At 49.5% G+C, this 24379-nt stretch overlaps 1 protein-coding gene across 4 annotated transcripts in view; it reads right to left on the bottom strand.

The window, feature by feature from the left end:
- sema4gb (sema domain, immunoglobulin domain (Ig), transmembrane domain (TM) and short cytoplasmic domain, (semaphorin) 4Gb) overlaps positions 1-24379 on the bottom strand; it is a 199543-nt gene that overhangs the window by 85290 nt on the left and 89874 nt on the right. For all 4 annotated transcript variants that reach the window (XR_005463770.1, XR_005463769.1, XR_005463771.1 and 1 more), the window contains 6 exons: positions 18268-18416; positions 15493-15555; positions 15193-15291; positions 14981-15071; positions 9832-9948; positions 8724-8878 (listed from right to left, as the gene is read on the bottom strand). Coding sequence is in view for 1 of the 4 variants with exons in the window: in XM_038822318.1 (XP_038678246.1) it covers positions 8724-8878; positions 9832-9948; positions 14981-15071; positions 15193-15291; positions 15493-15555; positions 18268-18416 (674 nt within the window). In the remaining 3 variants the exon portion in view is untranslated. The remainder of the gene's footprint in view (positions 1-8723; positions 8879-9831; positions 9949-14980; positions 15072-15192; positions 15292-15492; positions 15556-18267; positions 18417-24379) is intronic.

Raw genomic sequence — 24379 nt, 5'->3', positions numbered from 1 at the left:
CCCTTCACACTCTGTGACCAAAGAGTCAGCCTGGACCCAGGCCACATCTCAACTGTTTCTGACAAGCGGCCAGGAGATAGACAATGGACAAGCCCACGGGACACTCTCTTTCTGATGTTGAGCTGTGTCCAGCATAATGCCCCGTGGCAGTGTGGCTGGGATTGGGAATTCAGTGGAGCACCAAATCTCTGCCCTGCCAGTCCAAGACACTTCAAAGTCAGTGCGTTCTGCTGTCCTGCAATGATCAAATTTACTCTGCAGATCGTACGTGATCCATGAAAGTGCAAGGATCACATCCTGACATGAACTCCACATTCAGTTGGGCTCAGATAAGAATATAAGAGCGAGGAGCAGGATTAGGCCATTCAGCCCCTCAAATCTGCTCCGCCATTCAATACGATCATGGCTGATCTCATGTTGGCCTCAATTCCACTTTCCTGCCCGTTCTCCAGAACCCTTCAACCCATTACAATGAAAAATCTGTCTTATCTCCTACTTCAATTTACTCACAGTCCCGGCATCCACTGCACTCTGGGGTAGTGAATCCCACAGATTCACCATCCTTTCAGAGAACTAATTTCTTCTCATCTCTATTTTAAATCTGCCACCCTTAAACTATGGCCTCTCATTCGAGATTGCCCCACAAGACGAAATATCCGCTCTATGTCTACTTTGTCAACACCATTTATCATCTTACACCTCAATTAGATCACCTCTCATTCTTCTAAACTCAGTAAGAAGTCTTACAACACCAGGTTAAAGTCCAACAGGTTTGTTTCAAACACTAGCTTTCGGAGCATTGCTCCTTCCTCAGGTGAATGAAGAGGTGGGTTCCAGAAACATATATAGACAAAGTCAATGATGCAAGGCGATACTTTGAATGCGAGTCTTTGCAGGTAATTAAGTCTTTACAGGTCCAGATGGAGCAACTGGAGAGAGGGATAACCCCAGGTTAAAGAGGTGTGAATTGTCTCAAGCCAGGACAGTTGGTAGGATTTTGCAAGCCAAGGCCAGATTGTGGGGGATGAATGTAATGCAACATGAATCCAAGGTCCCGGTTGAGGCCGTATTCATGTGTGCGGAACTTGACTATAAGTTTCTGCTCGCCGATTGTGCATTGTCGCATGTCCTAAAGGCTGCATAGACACGCCAATGCACCACGCTTCGGGACATCCTTTCCTGCAGCGTATGAGGGAGACAACATTGGCCGAGTCGCACGAGTATGTACCTATACCTGGTGGGTGGTGTTCTCATGTGTAATGGTGGTACCCATGTGGATGATCTGGCAGGTCTTGCAGAGATTGCCATGGCAGGGTTGTGTGGTGTTGTGGTCACTGTTCTGAAGGTTGGGTAGTTTGCTGCAAACAATGGTCTGTTTAAGGTTGCGCGGTTGTTTGAAGGCAGTAGTGGGGGGTGGGGATGACCTTGACAAGATGTTTGTCTTCATCGATGACGTGTTGAAGGTTGCGAAGATGTCGTAGTTTCTCTGCTCCGTGGAAGTACTGGACGATGAAGGGTACTCTGTCGGTTGTGTCCCGTATTTGTCTTCTGAGGAGGTTGGTGCGGTTTTTTGCTGTGGTGCGGTGGAACTGTCGATCGATGAGTCAAGCACCATATCCCGTTCGTATGAGGGCATCTTTCAACGTCTGTAGATGTCTGTTACGCTCCTCCTCGTCTGAGCAGATCCTGTGTATACGGAGGGCTTGTCCATAGGGGATGGTTCTATAATGTGTTTAGGGTGGAATCTGGAGAAGTGGAGCATTGTGAGATCATCCGTGGGCTTGCGGTAAAGTGAACTGCTGAGGTAACCGTCCTTGATAGAGATGAGTGTGTCCAAGAATGCAACCGTTAACAGAGTAGTCTATGGTGAGTCTGATGGGGGATGGAACTATTGATATTATTGTGTAGTCGTTTCAGTGATTCTTCGCCGTGTGTCCAAAGGAAAAAAAATGTCATTGATGTATCTGGTGTATAACTTCGATTGAAGGTCCTGTGCGGTGAGGAGGTCTTGTTCAAACTTGAGCATGAAGATGTTGGCATATTGAGGTGCGAATTTGGTCCCCATGGCTGTTCCGTGTGTCTGAACGAAGAACTTGTCAAAGTTGAAGACGTTGTGATCTAGAATGAAGCGTATGAATTGTAGAATTGCGTCTGGAGATTGGCCGTTGACGGTGTTGAGGACTGAGGCTGTTGCAGCTATGCCGTCATCATGGGGGATGGTGTCGAGTGCCGAGACGTCCATTGTGACGAAGAATGTTCCTGATTCAACTGAGAACACGTGAGAACGCCACCCACCAGGTACGTGGTACATACTTGTGCGACTCGGCCAATGTTGTCTACCTCATACGCTGCAGGAAAGGATGTCCCAAAGCGTGGTACATTGGCGTGTCGCTGCAGACTGCAACATCAGATGAACAGATATCACGTGATAATCGCAAGGCAGGAATGTTCCCTTCCACTCGGGGAACTTCAGCAGTCAAGGGCATTCAGCCTCTGATCTTCTAAGCGTTCTCCAAGGCAGCCTTTAGGAATTGCGACAATGCACAATCGCCGAGCAGAAACTTATAGTCAAGTTCCGCACACATGAGTACGGCCTCAACCGGGACCTGGGATTCATGTCGCATTACATTCATCCCCCACCATCTGGCCTGGGCTTGCAAAATCCTACCAACTGTCCTGGCTTGAGACAATTCCCACCTCTTTAACCTGTGATTATCCCTCTCTCCAGTTGCTCTGTCTGGACCTGTAAAGACTTAATTACCTGCAAAGACTCGCATTCAAAGTATCGTCTTGCATCATTGACTTTGTCTACATATATTTTCTGGAACCCACCTTCATTCACCTGAGGAAGGAGCAGTTCTCCGAAAGCTAGTGATTCGAAATAAACCTGTTGGACTTTAACCTGGTGTTGTAAGACTTCTTACTGTGCTCACCCCAGTCCAACACCGGCATCTCCACGTCATCTTCTAAACTCGAGAGAGTATCAGCCTAAACTGCTCAATCTCTCTTCATTTTCTTTTTAATGTAAGGGCCAATTTTGCGTGGCCAATCCACCTACCCTGCACATCTTTGCATTGTGGGGGTGAGACCCACGCAGACACGGGGAGAATGTGCAAACTCCACACGATCGATCCTGGGTCCTCGGCGCTGTGAGGCAGTAGTGCTAACTGCCGCACCATTGTGCTGCTCCCTCAGTCACCCTTCACAAGACAAAACCCTCATTGAAATAATGTTTCAGTTATCCGGATTGACTTAGTCGAATCAATCTAGTGAATCAATCTGGATGATCAAAACAATATTTTAATGAATAATAATTAAGCTAACCAAAATCAAAATGATTTCACAACGAGAACTAAGTAATGTTCATAACTGCATGGTTAAAAGATTAATATTTCAACCTACTTATTTGGTAAAATTGAAATGATGCTGATCGCAAAGGTGGGTCTGTCTTTAATGCTGACATCCTGAGTGTCCTTGACAAGGTTAACTGAATGGTGGCAGGACCACTTCAGAGGGCAGTTATGAATCATCAAACATGTTGAATTGGAATGTGACTCACATAAAGGCGAGACTAGACCTTTAAAGGACACTGTGATTCAGTTGGGTTTTTATGATAATCCAACAGCTTCACGGTGACATTTACCGACATCGTTTTTTGTCAAACTAATTCAAAATTCTCAAATGGCTTACGGTGAGGTTGGAACGCACATTCTCTGATTTTGTCCGCAACCAACCCACTTCATTACTCTGCCCACAACCCGTTGCTTAGCACTGCCCCTGCAGTTAAAAGTTCAGTCACGTTTCCGAGTCAGCACCATCTTTTTAAAAATTTGTTCCGGATGTGGGAGTCGCTGCCCATCCCTGGGGGCATTTAAGAGTCAGCCACAGTGGTCCGGAGCCACATGTAGGCCAAACCTGGTAAGGACGACAGATTTCCTTCCCTGTAGGGAACCAGATGGGGTTTTTGCGACATGGTTTCATGTTAGATGTTTAACTGGATCTTTACTGAATTCAAATCTCACCATCTGCCATGGTGAGATTTGAACCTGGCTCTCTCCAGGGTATTACCTGCTGGACTGCTCGTCCAGCGACAATACCACTACGCTACTGCTTTCCATCTGACTTGCACCAACTGGCGACACCCAGAACCTCTTATGCTAACGCTAACATTTAGGCCCTGGATCTTCATGAGCGAGGTTTCCAATCTCCAACCATAACTTGGGTGGAATCTTCAGAGGAAAATGGCCGCTGCCTCCTCGCCTCACACCGTGGAAATTCAGTTCCTTAATGTGAATTGAGTTACACCACAGGAAAATCCCGCCGTCGCTCTCAGTCTGAGAGACCTCCAGCAGATTTTTTTTTTAAAAAGGACGGACGAAAGTTTACAGCTCCGTTGAGACGGGAGCGGAGAGCCACTCAAATGTCCGCAGGGCCGTGAAATTCTGCCAGTGTGAAACATATTACGAAGTTGCCTCCAGTGTAATATGGGAGAGGGGAACAGCAGAGTACTGATTATGTTACAGGGCTAGTAACTCATGGGCCTGGATTAATGATCCAGAAATGTTCATTCAAATCCCTACCACAGCGGCTGGAGAATTTAACTCAAGTCGAAATAAGGGCTAGAGGTAGTGGCGACCGTGTAACTATCAGATTGTTGTTAAAAACCCATCTGGGGGCAGTACGGTGGCACAGTGGTTAGCATTGTTGCCTACGGCGCTGAGGACCCGGGTTCGAATCCCGGCCCTGGGTCACTGTCCGTGTGGAGTTTGCTCATTCTCCCCGTGTCTGCGTGGGTTTCGCCCCCACAACCCAAAGATGTGCAGGGTAGGTGGATTGGCCATGCTAAATTGCCCCTTAATTGGAAAAATAATTGGGTACTCTAAATTTATTTTTAAAAACCCATCTGGTTCTCTGTATGTCCTTACCCAGTCGTCTGGCCTCTAAGTGACCCCGGGCCCACAGCAATGTGGTTGATTTCTAACGGCCCTCAGAAGTGGCCACTCAGGACGTCAGAGGCCGCAGCTAGTCAGCAGCATCTGAAAGGCAGTAAATCCGCAATGCCATCATCTCGCGACTGATTGGAAAGGAAAATCAGCGTCTGCAGACTGGCGTCCCATTGTGTAATTCTGGGGCCTGGCTTTTGGGAAGATACATTAACAATTTAGGTGGGAAAATATAACTCTTCAAAGGGGTTTCCAAATGGAATTCAAAGGCATAATCTTAGACATTAAGCTATTTACGTGCAAGGCTCTCAGAGGAAACAGACTTTGTGCTCTATCAGGGGGTGTTCCCCAACCCTCTAAAATGCAGAAAGGCTATTGGATCTTTTTCACTGATGTCCCATACATGCTGGCCTAGACTGCCATAATCGGCACACACTTTAACAGTGCAAAGTGCAAAGTTCGGCATTCTCAAGTTGGGTTTAGATTGTTGTGGCTCCAGAGTTCTATCCAATTTACAGCAGAACAAGTCATCAGAAAAGGACTCTCACGTTTGGTTTTGATGCGGAGATTTTGGCAAACGGCGATTAAATGATTCAAATAGTTTCTGTCAACCAATGTAATGAGAGAATATGAGACGGAGGTGTGCATCAGGTTGCTAAATGGCCTCCTCCTCTGTTCCTGTGTTCCTAAGGGTTGCCATCTCGCTCCAAGCTTCCAGTCCTAAGTCCCATTTATACCCGTGGACCACTTGTACAGCCCAGCTCGCGTTTCTCTAACACTGTCTGGATAGCTTTAGAATAACAGTCAAATTATAACACGTAGACAAGTCCATTCAGCCCAACAGTCCACATTCCTGTTCATCCTCTTGTTCCCACATACCCAAATACTATTGTCACCACCACACCCGCAACACCTTTTCCTTCAACTGCCTATCTCACCTGTTCAAGTCTCTACCTCAATCACTAACCGTGCCAGATCCTCCCTCCTCCTCACGACTCTCTGTAAAACAGGTTTCTCCTGCTCTTTTTGAAATACTTTGCATTGAATCTCATGCCAGGTTCTGAACCCCTCCCCCCCCCCAGTCACTGGGAACAAATAGGTCCAATGTTTCCTCTGTTCCGATGGTTTGGAGCTTTACCAGACTTCCAATAGGCCACCAATAGGCTAGTTTAGCTCACCAGGCTAAATCGCTGGCTTTGAAAGCAGACCTAGCAGGCCAGCAGCACGGTTCGATTCCCGTACCAGCCTCCCCGGACAGGCGCCGGAATGTGGCGACTAGGAGCTTTTCACAGTAACTTTATTGAAGCCTACTCGTGACAATAAGCGATTTTCATTTTTAACATGAAAGTTGCCAATTCCAAGTGGCACTACTTGAGCTACCACCAGAGGCAGTCACTACCTCGCCCAGGGCAGCTGGTACCAAGGGCAGGATTCTCCGAGCCTCCACGCTGAAATCGCGCTCGGCGCGGGGATAGAGAATGGGGCGTCAGACCCGCGATTGGGTCCGTGCCTTCCCGCGATTCGCCGGCAGTCGCGCGAGTGCGGTTGACGCTGCACCGGTTGGACGCCGTTGAAAGAGGCCCCCACGGCGATTCTCTGCCGACAACTGGCCGAGTTCCTGCCAGCGTAGTCCACTCATGGTTCCACTCGGCGGAAGCTCGGAGTGGCGGCTATGGACCCAGTCCACGGCCACCCTGTTGGGGGGTAAGGTGCGGGGAGATCCGTCATCGGGGGGGGGGGGGGCATCCAGGATGGCCAGGCTCGTGATTGGGGGCAAACGATCGGAAGGCACGCGCAATCTGGGGGTGGGCCTATATTTACGGGGCCGGCCCGCTGTATGGGTCCGCCATGTTGCGCAGGGCCGCTGTGCGCATGCGCAGACCGGTGGCCAGAAGTGCAGGGCCCAGTATTGGCAGCCAGAGCTGCGAGGAGCACTCCGGGGCCCTGCTGGCCCTCTTCAAAATGGAGAATCACTGTGGACTTTCCCTAGGAAGGTCCATAGCGATTTGGGTGTTTACTCGTGGGATTGGGAACATAGCCCCATTATCAGAGTATTAAAATTTGAATTCTCTGATAATGGGGCTATGTCCCTACGCCCACGAGAAAACAGGCGAATTACTCTGGACTTTCTTGGAGAAATTCCAGAGTGAATTTTCCATTTTGAAGGGGGCTAGCAGGGCCCCGGATAAGTCGTTGCAGCTCCAGCTGCCGATAGAGGGCACTGTACCTCTGGCCGCGGGTCCGCACAACATGGCCGACCCACACAGCGGGCCAGCCCCGGAAATATAGGCCCCCCCCCCGATCGCAAGCCTGGTCGTCCTGGATGCCCCCCGTGACGGTTACCCCCGCCCCCCCCCCCCACCAGGGTGGCCACGGACTGGGTCCGCAGCCGCCACTCCGAGCTCCCGCCGGGTAGAACCATGAGTGAACCACGGTGGCGGGAACTCGGCCAGTTGTCGCCGGAGAATTGCGGCGGGGGCCTCTTTCAATGGCTCCCGACCGGCGCCGCGTCAAACGCGTCCGATCCGATCACGGGTCTGCCCCCCCCCCCATTCTCCGGCACAACACCGAGCGCAATTTCAGCGCGTAGGCTTGGAGAATCCTGCCCCGAATTTCTCACTTGTTTATATTACAGTACTGCCTCTGGAAGGTGGGATTTTATAAATGGGATATCAATAGAAAATGGTGGGAATACCAGCAACACTTGCGGAGACAGGCGCTGTGTTAATATTTCATGATGACCACTAGAATAGGAACAGATATTAACGGTTTTAGGGAAGATCAGATAAAAGCAAAATACTGCGGATGGTGGAAATCTGCAATACGTTTTGAATCCAATATGACTCGTCGGAAGCAAGGAAAAGGGGGGGGGGCGGGTTTATGGGCGCGATCCAACGGCCTTGTCGCGCCCCAATCTGTGATGCAACGAGGTCGTTAATTCGCGCGAGGGGCCTCTTGTGAGATTTACAATGCTCGGAACGCCTTGTGAAATCTAACAAGATCTCACGAGACATCGCGATCTGGAGCTCGCCCTCGTTGAGGTCCGGGATCAAGCGTTCGCGCCTGGGAGATCTCGCCATGGTACCGTTTAGCACTGGTCCACACAAACGTTGACTTGGGGTGGGTTCGGGAGTCGCGTCAGGGACTCGAGAGATCAAGACACCATTTAAAAATGGCGTCCTGATCTCTCCCTGCACTGAGGAGTTCTGGCGAGAGGGGCGGCCTCGGCCGCGCGTTCCCCGCTGACGCCCCCAATCTACCGGGAGGGGCGTTAGATAGCGGGGAGTTTCTTGGCGCTCGGATCGCTGGGAAACACCTGGCTAATCGCGCTACAGGACACTGCGCCATTCGGGAGTAGATAGCGCCCTCTAACTCTGTTACTCTCTCCACAGATGCTGTCTGGCCTGCTGAATATTTCAAGCATGTGCTGCTTTAATGTCAGACATGCGGAATCTGCAGTATTTTAGTTGGATATTCCCGTCAGGTTTCATGGAACTGGGGGCCACATGCGCCCAGCAGCGTTCGGAGTGGGGCCCATGAGAGATTTTGATTACTGTTGCCCACGCGCAGGGCTGCCAGATTCTGCTGGTTTCCATCCGCGTAATTTTCTTTCCCACCTGTATGACTGAAGTGACACGCATGTAAAACAAGAGCAGCCGAAGGGAGGTGCATGTTTATGGCCCCGAGAGGCTCTGAGAGCCGCGTGCTCCCTCTGCGGTCCAATCACTGCATAGATAGTGCTCATCCGTCACGCAAAACCAAGCTCTGAAACCCTCTTACCTTACAGACACGAGCCACCCTCGTCACGAGCGGCCTCCCGTTAAACGCGTTCTCTTCACTCAGCTTCTCCGTGAAAAACACGTAAATCTTGTCATCGTCTCCCTCGGAGCTGTTGACACTTTCCGGCACCAGGAAGGAGTCAACAAAAGTTACATCTGAAAAGAGGGAGAGAGCTCAAAGATTGGCGCGGCAGAAAACCATCGAGCCCGCTCCGCCATTTCGCATGGCCGCATTTTCTGTCGCTGATAAAACTGAGACGGGGAGGGCGCCAAGCGGAACACCCCACAATGTTTTTAAAATGCTGAGAATGGGAAGAGGAGACGGTGGAGTTCACCCGCCTTGGCTTAAAGGGCTGACTGATCCCAGCGTCAATCTCCAGATTCAGGGGTCCTCAAAGTAACAGCAAAAAAGTCTATCATAGGAACACGCAACTCCAATTTTACTCTCAGGACATGGGCATAACTTGTCATTTATTGACTATCCCTGACTGACTTTCAATGATTAGCTCAGCCATTTCACAGGCGGTTAAGAATCAACTACATTGCTGTGACCTGAATCAATTGTAAATCAGACAAGGGCGACAGATTTCCTTCCCTAACCAACATCAGATAGGCTGAGTCACTCTTACTTATCGGTTTCCAAAGGCCTGATCGGCCAGGTTTAATTCAGCCCTGTTATGTTCTTTCTTTTTGTTCTTTCACGATGGTGAAGGTTGTAGTGTTAACAAGGAGCACACTGAATTAGATTCGAACATATTACTGAGGAATTAGTTAAGTAAAGATTACACTACACATCTACAATACTAAACTATCTCACACCTACTCTGTCTCTACGTCTCTGTCTCTACGTCTCTTGCTCCCTCCTACTCTCTCCTAGACGTCAAGGAGGCATGTGGTATTTATATGGTTGCTCTATAGCACCATCTAGTGACTAGAGTAGTAACATTACATTAACCCTTCATGTACTTTACAATATCCATTGTGGCAAGCCCTTCTTTTCCAAACAAGAGTTGCCATGGGGATAAAATCGAGAGCGTGTAACTTCACTCCAGGACAGGCCACCTCTGGCAGATCACAACGAGGTTGAATCAATGCATTATTTTTCTTACCATTCAGTGAATAAGGGAGAGAATCATCCATCCTGAGCGAGCGCTTTTGAAAGTTCCTCTTTATGTCTGCCAGTGCGCCATGGAAGCCATACAGTGTGGCCGTGTAAATTTTACCGTCTGTGGGAACAGCAGGTTATGGAGGTTTGTATAGTTCAGAACTTTCGGCCAAAATAAAATCTCCGCCGCTAACTTAAAAGCTACCTTTGAAGTGCACGACTGCCCTGTAAGAACACGTTCTGGGTATCAGGGGGCTCATGAAGAAACTTAAGGAAATTGTGCTTGGTTCCTTTGGCACAGAGATGTTTGAGCTGAGTGACAAGGTAATGAAGGGAATTAGGAACGACTATCCAACCAAACTGGTTGCTAATGCAAGGATTCAAACCCAGGGGATTCAAGTTAGGAATTAAGTGATATGTAAAGTGCAACAGAACCTTTTCATCCAAGGGGTGCAGGTTCCCATAGCAACTCCGTAAAGCAGGGTAGTGCACATTCTCAGGAGCTCAAGACGGTCACAGTTCCAGTTGCCCCCATGGTGGTGGTGGTGACCGTCTTGACAACCGAGGGCATTGTTATGCCAACTCAGAGTTGGGGCATTAAGTGTCAACCACATGACATGGGACCGGAAACACACGCAAACCGAAACCAAAAAAAGAGGCAAAAATCCTGTCCTGCTGGACATCCGTGAGCTGGTTGCACTCTTCGAACAATCTAAAGGCTTTTGTGGTCATTCCTTCCTGATACGAATGGTTTGATGGAACAGGGTGTAGGAGGTGGCATAGACTAGTAATCTGGAGGCCCAAAGTAACTCTGGAGTCCCAGGTTCAAATCCCACCACTGCAGATGGTGAAATTTGAATTCAATAAAAATCTGGAATTAAGGGGCAGCATGTGGCACAATGGTTAGCACTGGGACTGCGGCGCTGAGGACCAGGGTTTGAATCCCGGCCCTGGGTCACTGTCTGTGTGGAGTTTACACATTCTCCCCGTGTCTGTGTGGGTTTGACCCCCACAACCCAAAGATGTGCAGAGTAGGTGGATTGGCCACGCTAAATTGTCCCTTAACTGGAAAAAATGAATTGGGTACTCTAAATTTAAAAAAAGAAAAAAAAAGAAAATAATTGGGTACTCTAAATTTATCAAAAATCTGGAATTAAAAGTCTAATGATGACCATTGTTGATTGCCGTAAAAACCCATCTGGTTCACTAATGTCCTTCAGGGAAGGAAATCTGCCATCCTTACCTGGTCTGGCCTACATGTGACTCCAGACCCACAGCAATGTGGTTGACTCTTAACTGCCCCTCAGGGGCTTAGGGATGGGCAATAAATGCTGGCACAGCCTGCGACGCCCACGTCCCACGAACGAAAAATAAAAAAAGATGTGACCACAATGGGGCCTGTGCTCATGACCCTGAGTCAGTAGTCTAGTTACCAGCTCTCGGAAATCATTTGCCAAGCAAAAATATCTTTATAAAACGGGGTAGTTCTTCAACAGGTTGGTTGATTGGAATTTTAAAAAAACAGAAAATGCTGGAAAAGCTCAGCCGGGCAGGTAGCATCTGTGGAGAAAAAATCAGGGTTAACATTGGGGTCTGCCTTGAAGAAGTCATATGGACTTGAAACAGTCTCAGCAAAGTTTTCCATCAACGGGAGCCTCTGGTCTCCCAGCCACGCACCCACGCCCACACGGGTTTCCCGATGGCGTGGGGTGGCTACAATAGGCAATGCTATTGGCCGGCTGCAGGGACAGAGAATCCCGCTGCCGGCGGGCGTGTGTCGCGCAGGAAAACGCGGCTGGCGGATCGGAAAATCCCGCCCTTTCTTTCCCCACAGATGTCACCAGACCTGCTGCGTTTTCCCAGCATTTTCCGATTTTATTTCAGATTTCCAGCATCCGCAGTATTTTGCTTTTCTGTTAGGTTGATTAATTGGAGCAGATTGGAAGTAATCTCATCTTGTTATTATTCACAAGAAGCCATAGCGGAAGAAAAGTTTATTGCCTCAAAAGCCATCGTGTCGTTTAGGTTTTATGATACATGTTTCGACTTGAGACTACTTCCTGCACCTAGAGACACAGGAGGCAGACAAAGCACATGCTTACATTTGTTTTCTGAAGATTGTTTTTCCTGGAACAGGTAACTAGCCTGAAGCTCCAGCTTGAAGGAAACTATTCCTGCTCGTAAAAGGATCAGGAACAAGAGGGCACAGATTTAAAGTGATTTGCAAAGGACGCAAAAGCGGTGTGAGAAAAATCTTCTTCACATAGTGAGTAGTTCAGGTCTAGAATGCACTGTCTGCAAGTGTGGTGGAGGCAAGTTCAATTGGGGCATTCAAGAGTGTCATGTTCTGAAGACTGGCCGATAGGAATGATGTACTACAGAACATCTGGTTTGAAATGAAAATGAAATGAAATGAAAATCACATATTGTAGGCTTCAAATGAAGTTACTGTGAAAAGCCCCTAGTCGCCACATTCCGACGCCTGTTCGGGGAGGAATGTGGCAGGAATTGAACCGTGCTGCTGGCCTGCCTTGGTCTGCTTTCAAAGCCAGCGATTTAGCCCTGTGCTAAACCAGCCCCACAGAATGAATGAAAATTGCTTATTGTCACAAGTAGGCGTCAAATGAAGTTACTGTGAAAAGCCCCTAGTCGCCACATTCCGGCGCCTGTTTGGGGAGGCCGGTACGGGAATTGAACCCCCGCTGTTGCCTTGTTCTGCATTACAAGCCAGCTATTTAGCCCTGTGCTAAACCAGCCCGACCCCATCAATAATTTCTTATGAAACAACTGTGAGGTAAGGACAACTGGAATAAATAAATAAGCCCGTTAAGTGGATAGCTGGCTGCAGACGAGTTTCTCCCCCCCCGCCCCCCACCCCGCCGCGCGGAGTGTTTCCCGGCAGCGAGAGGCGGCCTGCCAATGACGGAGGCAGGATCATCTGGTTTCGCTGCTGCCAATGGGATTTCCCATTGAATCCACCCCATCCCGCGGGAAACCCGCAGCGCCGGTGTGTCTTCGGCAGGACCGGTGTAGAGAGCTGGAAGATCCCATCCCATCCTTTCTGAGCTGACAAACCCGGGTGGCCCTAACAGAACAGGCAACTCTGCATGCTGAGAAAAGTAGACGGTGAAGTAAATCAAGAGCTGGCGGCTGATGTGTTGGATAGGCTGGGTCGATGTGGACGGCACTTGATTCAGTGTAGCGAAAGACAGACTTCCAACACTTGATTAAATGAAAAATGAAAATGAAAAATTGCTTATTGTCACGAGTAGGCTTCAATGAAGTTACTGTGAAAAGCCCCTAGTCGCCACATTCCGGCTCCTGTTCGGGAGGCTGGTACGGCAATCGAACCGTGCTGCTGGCCTGCTTGGTCTGCTTTAAAAGCCAGCGATTTAGCCTGGTGAGCTAAACCAGCCCCTAAGATATGATAAGATACAACACGATTTTATTCAACGTCTAAACTATTATACATGTTCAACTGTGGGTTGACACTATGCTGACTTGACTGGAGACCTGAGGCTAGCCTGACCAGACTAACTGACTATCACATGGTGTTTGCACTGGCTGCTGCTCACGGGCTCGGACTGTCTCAGAGGCTGGATCCCGAGAGAGCGGGAAAACTGGTGCCCTCTGGCTTTATAGTGGTTGTGTCCTGTCTGGTGATTGGCTGCTGTGTTCTGTGTGTTCACTGGTCATCCTGTGTGTCAATCACTGCCTGCCTGCATTCCATTACATACATAGATGTATATTATGACAGCGGCCGTGTGACATCACCGAGTCAATAAGTTTAAAAAGCCTGCGAGCTACAGAAGGAAGAAAGTGCTAAAGGTCAAAGGTCCCACAGTTCTAAATGGCCTGGGAGAAATGGGGTAGAATGGAATATCGTGAGTGAGGCTGCCGAGAGGAGGCAAAAAAAAACATGCATTAGGAGTTTAAGACGAGGAAAATAAGAAAGCTTAGTGCCGTAATAACACAAACAGACTTGATAAAATAGAACAAAAAGGGTGAGTCAGAGTTCGAAGCATGGGAACAAAGGATCGACCTCAAACAGCAAGCTTTTAGTAATGACGCAGATCCTCCTAATGGACACATTCGGGGTAATTTTCCAGATTCACACTCACAGCCAGGAGCACTGCCCGCTGGGAGGATGTGTCAGGAATTCAAATAACACAAAGTGGAAGATGCTGGAAGCATTCAGCCGGGCTGGCAGCATTTGCGGACAGAGAAACGGTTAATAAATCTGGGCGGGACTTTGCGGCCGCTTCCGCCGGCAAGCCCCTTCCGGCGGGCAAACAACGGGAAACCCCGTTGGCAGTGGCGAGACCGGAAGGTCCTGCCGGCAGCCAATGGCAAGCCACCTCCACTGCCGCAGAACACACCGCGGGGGGGGGGGGGGTGAATCCCGGCCGCTGTTTCTTTACATCGCAACTCAAACGCTGAAGCCTTAACTCTGTTTCTCTCTCCACAGATGCTGCCTGACCTGCTGAATATTTCCAGCATTTCACCGTCCACCCCTGGTCGCTGCCAGGGGGGCGGCCTGTGGGGGGGGGGCGGCCTGTGGGGGGGGGTGGCCTGGGAGCGGCTGTGGGGGGGGGGCGGCCTGTGGGTGGGGGGGGGCGGCCTGTGGGGGGGGGCGGCCTGTGTGGGGGGGGGGGCTCCTTCACCGGGGGGGGCCTCCGAAGGGGTCTGGCCCGCAATCGGCGGGACGGCATCTCTCCCCCCCCCCCCCCCCCCCCCCCGGGGCCTACATTCCGCCGCGGCCAGCCCCTGAACACCCACGTCATATTGCGTCGGGGCTGGCGCGCGCAAGAAGTTCCCCGCGCATGCACAGGATGGCGCCGCCCAACTGCGCATGCGCAGGATTGAGCTGCCCCCAACTGCGCATGCGTGGGTTGGCACGGCGGACAGAGGCTGGAGCGCCGTGAGCCGCTCCAGCGCCGTGCTGGCCCCCTGTGGGCCGCCATATCGGAGAATCGCCCCCAAGAGATTGGGCATGATTTTCCCGACCGTTTACTGAGGTGGACAGGCACTTCCTCGAATGTCAAAGGGCAGGCTTCCTCTGAACCCGGTGCACCATCAGAAAAATAACCTTGATTAGCTGCACACGAGTACAAACGCACAAACACATTTAGTGTCGAATGAATGCTACCTACCTACAATGAGGCCCGTGTATCCAACTGTGGGGTCGTAAGGACATTTCTCTTTCCCCTCAAAGGCAGCTGATAAAGTGAAGTTCTCGATCTCCTTAATAGTGGAGGGCGGGTGGGGTGAGAAAGAATCAAGTTAAAGTGGCAAGCACATTTGTCGAAGTCATGCATCGCAGGAGAATGTTTTTACCAGCAACGCGCCCAGGAGAAATACTTACAATGTAAGCACAGTGGGGGTGGAAGGCGTGCGTCCCACAGGTAAATAAATGGGTTTCATTGAACCTTTTCAAAAGGCGGATATAGTTGAAGCAGTCGATCTGCAAAGAGCGCAAAGTATTTTACAGTCACATTAAATCTCCGAAGCATTCATTCAGTCTGCCAACAACAACTTGGAACAAGATGTCTCAAAGCACCCCCCCAGAGATGTTCTCAAACTAAAATCACACTGAGAGAATTTGGCACCAGGCCTCACACATTACCATGGGGGGGGGGGAGGAGGTTTAATCCACTTTCCGTACCTCAGTGTAACCCCGTTTCTCTAGACAGCCGATTCTTTCCTCTGAAGAGACTTTCCAATGTATCTGTTAACAAAAAGGTATTTAAATACATTAGTGAAGCAAACTTCAGTTCCTCTGAAGAGATACATTAGAGGCAGCAATGAGAGTTTGCACGTTATCGATCAACCAGCTCAGGTACAATTCTGCTCCGCGCCTGATCGGAGACACACTGGGATTCCCCCGATTCTGGGGTTTCTTGGGTACGGAGTGAGATTGTCGATCCAGTCCCACCCCTGGCAGTAGGCAGTGCCAGTGGAGTTCTCGTTCCTGAATCTGGAAACAGAGCTCACACAGTGTTCCAGTGGGGCATCTGTCTAGGCTTAATCGGAGGACACAGGTTCAAATCTCACCATGACAACTGGACGTCCAATTAATTAATTCAATCAATTAATTGGGGGGCGGCACTGTAGCACAGTGTTTAGCACGATTGTTTCACAGCGCCAGGGTCTCAGGTTCGATTCCCGGCTTGGGTCACTATCTGTGTGGAGTCTGCATGTTCTTGTGTCTGCGGGGATTTCCTCCGGGTGCTCCGGTTTCCTCCCACAAGTCCCGAAAGACGGGCTGTTAGGTGAATTGGACATTCTGAATTCTCCCGCTGCGTACCCGAACAGGTGCCGGAATGTGGCGACTCGGGTATTTTCACAGTAACTTCATTGCAGTGTAAGCCTACGTGTGACAATAAAGATTATTATTATTCTTAATTCTGGAAATATAAAGCAAGTCTCACTGACAGTGACCATCGTTGATTGTTCTGGAAACCCATGTGGTTCATTTCTGCCCTTTAGGGAAGGAAATCTGCCATCCTTACCCGAGCTGGCCTATATGTGACTCCAGATCCTCAACAACGTGTTTGACTCTTGGCTGCAACTACTCCGTTGAAGGGCAATTAGGAATTGCCAGTGATACCCACATCCCCAGGAGAGAATAAATCAAAGACCAATTAAGTGAAGGAGCTGCACTTGCCTGCACTAGAATTGGTCCCCGAGACCCACTATTAGGTGAGTGGTTTAACATCCAACTCACACTCGCACACGCACTACCATTGGCCAGATTTCACTCCCTAAAGCCTCCAGCTGTCCCTCCTCCCAAAAGCTCGGGCCCCCTGTCTCAGTCTGACCCCCTGCTCCCAAAAGGTCAGCCGGTCTCATCAGCCCAGGATCAGCTGGCCAATCCTGGGCTGGCACATCTCACCATTTCCTCGGGACCGCTACCTCCCACCAGCCCATCGCCCACCAATCACCGGTTGGCCAGATTGAACGCGGATCGTCCAATCGCTGTGTGCAGCGTGAGAAAAGGCTCGCCAATCAGTGCACGTTATCGTTCTGAATATTTAAATTTATAAACCCATTGAGATGGGATTTAACACCAGAGGTGGCGACCCATCCACTTGTTGAAGCCACAACTGGATTTTATAGAAATCAGGAAAACAGATCAAGGCTTTCACCAACCACCCCGCCCGACCCCAAGACAGGAAGTCCACTTCCAAGGTCAATCCAGAGGCCCACGGTTCTTCAATCCTCGGAATGCGACCAGGATCAGTGGGCATTTCTGCGACTATCGTGGGCCCCGGACAGTGAGCAGCCCTGGAGGCCTGGATAAGGGTAAGTGGGATGGACTCACCAGAGAGGAGGAGGAGTTCTTCACACCTGGGGGTCGGCTGTTGCGACAGATTGGCACAAGATGCCCAAACAGGAGGGACCGCTGTCCACTCGCCCCCGCCCTTAGCAGTTAGGCCACCAGGGCACCCAAAGGCCTCACCACGTGAGAAGCTTCAACTGGCCAATGGGCGGGTGAACGAGATGCCAGACACTTACCCTGCCACTGGTAAAATACCATCAGAGGTTAGTAGAAAACAGGCACAACGCTCCTGCCGTGCCACCTAATTTTAAGCACTCCACACCTGCCTACTCCCAGGGCCAGAGGTTGGGAACAGCAAATGGCAGCCACGGTTTACGTGTTTTCCTCATCATTCACCAAAAAAGAATCTTGATAATGCATGCATGTTACCTTGGGGATCCTTACAGTCTGGATCAAAAGTTTCCTGCTGACAATGTTCAGTGGAATAACACACTCCATATAAAGTAATTTTTGCCATGTTGGTCACACAGGTAAAGAAACACTCTCCTAGCTGTGAAGTGTTCTGCCTAAGGTATTGGCTTGCCCAGTACTAGAGCCTAAAAGCGTGATGTGCTGTTTCTATTATAAATGTAGGAATTTATAATGGAATCTAACAGGACAGAACCTACGGCTTTACACTGGAGACTGAGTTACATCTGCATGCTCTGGTCCAATTGTCCCTGCCTCTCTAACCCTAACCTAGCCGAAGGCTAACTTTGGTATGCTCTCCCACACGCCCATCCCCCAGCGCACCCACCCCAGGTGATCAACCTATAAGGGGTATCACATTGCAAAGTACTGCTTACAGTGGAGAGCACTGCCTGAAACAGTGGCAGTAAATGATTCAATAGCCACTTCCAAAAAGGAAGCTTGATCGATGCTTGAAAAGAAAATCCTTTGTTGAGCTATAGATTAAATGGGGTTACGGGGATGGGCGGGGTGGGGGGAATGGGCCTAGGTAGAGTGCTCTTGTAGAGGGTCGCTACATACCCAATGGGCCAAATGGCCTCCTTCTGCGCTGTAAGAATTCTATCGTAGGCAGCAGCTCTCTCAAAGAGCTAGCATGGGCACAGTGGCCTGAATGGCCTCCTTCAGCACTTTACAATGTATAATTCTTACCACTCTTGTGGAGCTGTCATTGATGTTGCTGATATTCAGGGCAAAAATGGCTCCTCTTGCTCCAACGTAAAGAAGCCCCAGTTTCTCCTCGAGCCAGAATGTGGTGTAGTTGTACACGGTGTGACTGAATTGCTTGTGATCAATTAAATCTGCAAGAGAGGAAAAAAGACGTTTGGAAGATTAATTTTCTGTGCATACTTCCGGAGAAGCTACAGCAGTGGCTTAGAATTTATTCAAAGCTTAGGAGCAGGAGGAGATGTCAAGTTGCCCCTCAAGCTTGTTCCACCCATCAGTCAGATCATGGACGATTTGTATCTTAACTCCATCAACCCTTAATACCCTTGCGTATCAAAAATCTTTCAATCCGGGCAGCACAGTGGCACAGTGGTTAGCATTGTTGCCTATGGCACTGAGGACCCGGGTTTGAATCCCGGCCCTGGGTCACTGTCTGTGAGGAATTTGCACATCCTCCCCGTGTCTGAGAGGGTTGTTAAGAAGGCGTACGGTGTGTTAGCTTTTATTGGTAGAGGAATTGAGTTTCGGAGCCATGAGGTCATGTTGCAGTTGTACAAAACTCTGGTGCGGCCGCATTTGGAGTATTGTGTGCAGTTCTGGTCGCCACATTATAGGAAGGATGTGGAAGCATTGGAAAGGGTACAGAGGAGATTTACAAGAATGTTGCCTGGTATGGAGGGAAGATCATATGAAGAAAGGCTGAAGGACTTGAGGCTGTTTTCGTTAGAGAGAAGAAGGTTAAGAGGTGACTTAATTGAGGCATACAAGATGATCAGAGGATTAGATAGGGTGGACAGTGAGAGCCTTTTTCCTCGGATGGTGATGTCCAGCACGAGGGGACATAGCTTTACATTGAGGGGAGATAGATATAGGACAGATGTCAGAGAGTAGTAAGGGCGTGGAATGCCCTGCCTGCAACAGCAGTGGACTCGCCAACACTAAACGCATTCAAATGGTCATTGGATAGGCATATGGACGATAAGGGAATAGTGTAGAGGGACTTTAGAAGGGTTTCACAGGACGATGCAACATCGTGGGCCGAAGGGCCTGTACTGCGCTGTAATGTTCTATGTTCTGCATGGATTTCGCCCCCACAGCCCAAAGATGTGCAGTGTAGGTGGATTGGCCATGTTAAATTGCCCCTTAATTGGAAAAAAATAATTGGGTACTCAAAAAAAAATTTTAATCTTTCAATCCCAGCTTCTGACTGTTCTCCAAGAATGCACACAAAGTCACTTGTGGTCAAAGAATGTGCCAGCCCTCTGTCGTGGTTCAGGCGAATAATTCATACTTGGGAGAAGGTATCAGAATCACAGAATCTTTACAGTGCCAAAGGGGGCCATTCGGCCCATCGAGTCTGCACTGGCTCTCTGAAAGAGCATTCAGCCTGTGGCATTAATAATAATAATCATCTGTCACAAGTAGGCTTACATAACATGGCAATGAAGCTACTGTGAAAAGCCCCCAGTCACCACATTCCGTCCGGTGCACAGAGGGAGAATTCGGAATTCCGAGCTGGTACGGGAATTGAACTCGTGCTGCTGGCCTTGTTCGGCATCACAAACCAGCTGTCTGGCCCACTGAGCTAAACCAGCCACAATGTGTTCTTTGTGTTGCTAAATTCAGGATAGCTGCTGTAGTGTTCACAAAGACCACAAATAGCTTTTAAATTGAACAAAGCTATACATTTATTAACACTACTTAATTGGATTTAACACTTACTCCTATATAATACATAGTTGATAGTTAACACATAATCTGCACTCATCTAATAATCTCTACACTATTACATTAACTATGATCTGCTCTCACTCACAGTATCTTTCCTTTAGTTTGTGCTCTAGCTTTCTCCTCAACCTCTCACCCCCAAGGCTTAGCATCAATGCCTGATATAGTTGTACATCTAGCTCCCCCTAGTGGCTGATTTAGACATTTAATTAACCCTTGTCGTTCTTACAATTATGATGTCACACTGCTCAGTCCCGCTACCCCTGCCTTACCCCCGTAAGGAGTAATAGGTGTCTATGGAGTCATAGGGTAGATTCACCAATCTCACCAGCGTCCCAATGAGCAGCCAGGTTGGAAGGAAACCCGAGCTGGAGAATCAGTATTAGAATGTTTTACTTTTACTTCTGAAGACCTTACCTCGAGGCAGATCCCTGGTGGGAATGCAGAATTGCCCTGACATCAAAATAAAGAGTCAATGGTTTGAGCAGTAGAAGTAAGTGATGAGAAATAAGGAGAGAAGATCGGGAAAGTAAACTCATTTATCGAGGGAGGGAGGGATAGTCGGAGGGAATTGCAGCCAATTGAGTACTTTCTGAAGTGCAGTCACTGTTGTAATGTAGGAAGGACAGCAGCCAATTTGTGCACAGCAAGCTCCCACATACAGCAATGTGACAATGATCAGATTGAGGGATAAATGCTGGCCAGAGAGTAACTCCCCTCCTCTTCTACAGAAATAGGACCATGGGATCATTTACATTCCCCCAGGCAGGCAGGTGGGCTCTGTTTGATGTCTCATGCCTTGGAATGTGAACAAGAATTTAAAATTAATCATGTTTCTGAGTTTATTCCAGTTGTATGACTTGTTTTTTGAAACAGGAGTGAAAGATTCAGCTGGAATAATCATGGCACTGTGTCAAACAGGCAAGAAGCTGTAATGAAACTGCTCAATCAATTAGGTGGCAATCAGAAGCACTCTGATCCTAGCACGCATGATTGCGAGTTGATGAATGGTAATTCCTGGTTTGTTTTCAATTCTTCATGTAGTATGTCGGTGGAGATTTCTCACTGTTAGATTATTGGAAAGCGTGCAGGAGACCAACAAGAATCTTCAGGGAAATGCAAGAATCTTCAGGGAAACACCCAAAGTTAGGCACCTCTTTGATAGATGAACAGCAGCAACCTCATTCTCACTGTATCCCTTAACTCTTCCAGCGAAGAAAACATTGAAATGAAATGAAAATCGCTTATTGTCACAAGTCGGCTTCAAATGAAGTTACTGCGAAATGCCCCTAGTCACCACATTCCAGGCGCCTGTTCATGGAGGCTGGTATGGGAATTGAACCATGCTGCTGGCCTGCCTTGGTCTGCTTTCAAAGCAAACGATTTAGCCCTGTGCTAAACCAGCCCCTATCAGAAGAACATTCATTGGGTCAGGTGGTAGTTGGGATTTTACCATTTGTGCAATACATTGAAGTGACTCTTTTTTTCTGTCTAATAATAATAGCTTATTGTCACAAGTAGGCTTCAATGAAGTTACTGTGAAAAGGCCCTAGTCGCCACATTCCGGCACCTGTTTGGGGAGGCTGGTATGGGAACTGAACCCGCGCTGCTGGGCTTGTTCTGCATTACACGCCAGCTGTCTTAGCCACCGTGCTAAACCACAGAATTTATAGCACAACCAGGCCATTCAGCCCAAAGGTCACAGAGAATGCAGCAAATGTTCACCAGCCTGATTCCTGGGATGGGAGGATTATCGTATAAGGAGAGATTGGCTTGACTAGGTCTGTATTTACTGGAGTTTAGAAGAGATGAGAGGGGACTTCATTGACATTTGTACAATTATGGCAGTGCTGGTCAAGCTGGGTGTAAGGATGTTACCTGCTATTTAATGAAAGGAGTCAGCGCCAGGAATGACCTCACCGAGGTCGCACTCATTGGGCGAAATTCTCCGACCCCCAGCAGGGTCGGAGAATCGCCCGGGGCCGCCGAAAATCCCGCCCCCGCCATGTCCAGAATTCTCCCACCCGCAGAAAGTCGGCGTCCGCCAATCCCGCCGCCCACCTCGGAGAATGGCGGGGGGCCAGCGGGAGGCTACGGGTTTCTGTGCTGCCGTTATTCTCCGGCCCGGATGGGACGAAGTCCCGCCGCTGAGAGGCCTCTCCCACCGCCGTGGTTTGAACCACCTCTGTGCCGGCGGGATCGGCGGCGCCAGCGGGCCCCCGGGGTCCTGGGGGGGGACGTGGGCCGATCGGACCCCGGGGGTTTGCCCCCACGGTGGCCAGGCCCGCGATCGGGGCCCACCGATCGGCAGGCGGGCCAGTGCCGTGGGGGCACCTGTTTTCTTCCATCGCCGCCACGGCCTCCACCATGGCGGAAGCGGAAGAGAACGCCCCTACCGCGCATGCGCCGGTGGTGACGTCAGCAGCAGGTGACGCAGGTGATGCGCGAACCGGCGAAGGCCTTTCTGCCAGCCCCGGCGCCAGGCGGCGGGTGTCAAAGGCCGTTGTTGCCGGTTTTGCCGCCAGTCGGTGTGGTGCCAACCGCTCCGGCACGGGCCTAGCCCCTCAAAGTGAGGGCTTGGCCCCTAAAGGTGCGGAGAATTCTGCACCTTTGGGGAGGCCTGACGCCGGAGTGGTTGGCGCCACTCTGCTACGCCGGGACCCCCCGCCCTGCCGGGTAGGGGAGAATTTCGCCCATGATTTCCTGCGCTGAGGAACTCCATGAACCCATTGTCGAAAAAACCCATCTGCTTCACGAATGTCCTTTAGGGAAGGAAATCTGCCTCCCTTCCCTGCTCTGGCCCACATGTGACTCTAGATCCACAGCAATGTGGTTGACTCTTAAATGCCCTCAAGGATGGGCAACAAATTCTGGCCCAGCCAGCGAGGCCCACATCCCATGGACAAATAAGAAAGAAGTCCACAGCCAAGGCTACATTATGAAGCTTGCGGTAAATTGCTTCTTTTTACAATCCACAAAATCCGTTACTTTGTGATCAAAGCAAATAGTGTTAAAACATAATTCTTTATTAACTTCCCAACAGAGATTGCAGCTATTTTGTATATGTAAACAAAATCATATGAAAAGTCTGGCTTCTGGGGGCGACACAGCGGCGCAGTGGTTAGCACGGCTGCCTCACGGAGCTGAGGTCCCAGGTTCGATCCCGGCCCCGGGTCACTGTCCGGGTGGAGTTTGAACATTCTCCCCGTGTCTGCGTGGGTTTCGCCCCCACAACCCAAAAATGTGCAGGTGGATTGACCACGCTAAATTGCCCCTTAATTGGAAAAAAAAAGAATCGAGTACTCTAAATTTTTTCTAATTAAAAAAAAATTAATTGAAAAAGAAAATCTGGTTTCTGTTTTGTGCTGTTAATGCAGACAATTGGAACTCTCTCATTTTAAGCCACCAATTAAACACTCCCAGGTTGGTGATAGCACAGGATGGGTTTGTAGGCTCAAAATCTTTTGATTCTGCCTCGACAATGAGAACATTGTCCAATCTTCAGAATCGCACTCCCTGCTCCGTTTCTCAGAGTAAAACTGACAATTAGACAAATCCTCCCCGGAGCGGGGTGGAACCCTGCTCACTTCACACCAGCGCCATCGATCCAGCTTGAATTTCAATGCAGGTCTGAGGGAGACGCCGGGCAGCTCGCCAACCCACTGTGGTGCCAGGTCAGTCGCTGGTCCATTTGGCTCTCTGTTTGTGTCGGTTTTTATTTCTGCCACACCTCTGCTCAACCATTTATTGGCCGCTTGCGGCTCAGTAATGGGGGAAACCTGGAGTGCAAGTTTTGTCGAATACAAATGAGTCCATCCTGAAAAGCTTCAGGAAAACCTGGCTATTACAACACACGAATATTTATAATATACATCAAATCCCAGCCGGGTCTGTCTTGTCGGTACCACACCTGGCAGACTTTATACAGATGATTTAAGGTTCCCCCGCCCCCTTAGCTCGTATTCGGTGAGATTCATGGGGAGACTTCGATTTGATTTATTGTCACATGTACCGAGGTACAGTGGAAAGTATTGTTCTGCGTACAGTCCAGACAGATTGTTCCATCCGTGAAAAAACATGGGGCATAGGATAGATACCCAATGTAAATACAAAGACAGAGACATCGGGTGAGCCTACGGACTGGAGTACTACCCAGGAGAGGAGGTGTGTGGAGAGATCAGTTCAGTCCATAAGAGGGTCATTCAGGAATCTGGTAACAGTGGGGAGGAAGCTGTTTTTGAATCTGTTAGTGCATGTTCTCAGAGTTTTATACCTCCTGCCCGATGGAAGAGGTTGGAAGAGAGAATAACCCAGGTGGGGAGGGGTCTTTGATTATGCTGCCCGCTTTCCCCAGGCAGCGGGAGGTGTA

This window comes from Scyliorhinus canicula, chromosome 16 (assembly GCF_902713615.1).
Source record: "Scyliorhinus canicula chromosome 16, sScyCan1.1, whole genome shotgun sequence".
Lineage (NCBI taxonomy): Eukaryota > Metazoa > Chordata > Chondrichthyes > Carcharhiniformes > Scyliorhinidae > Scyliorhinus > Scyliorhinus canicula.
The sequence above is the reverse complement of the archived record's forward strand: the minus strand, read 5'-3'. Positions and strand labels throughout refer to the sequence as shown.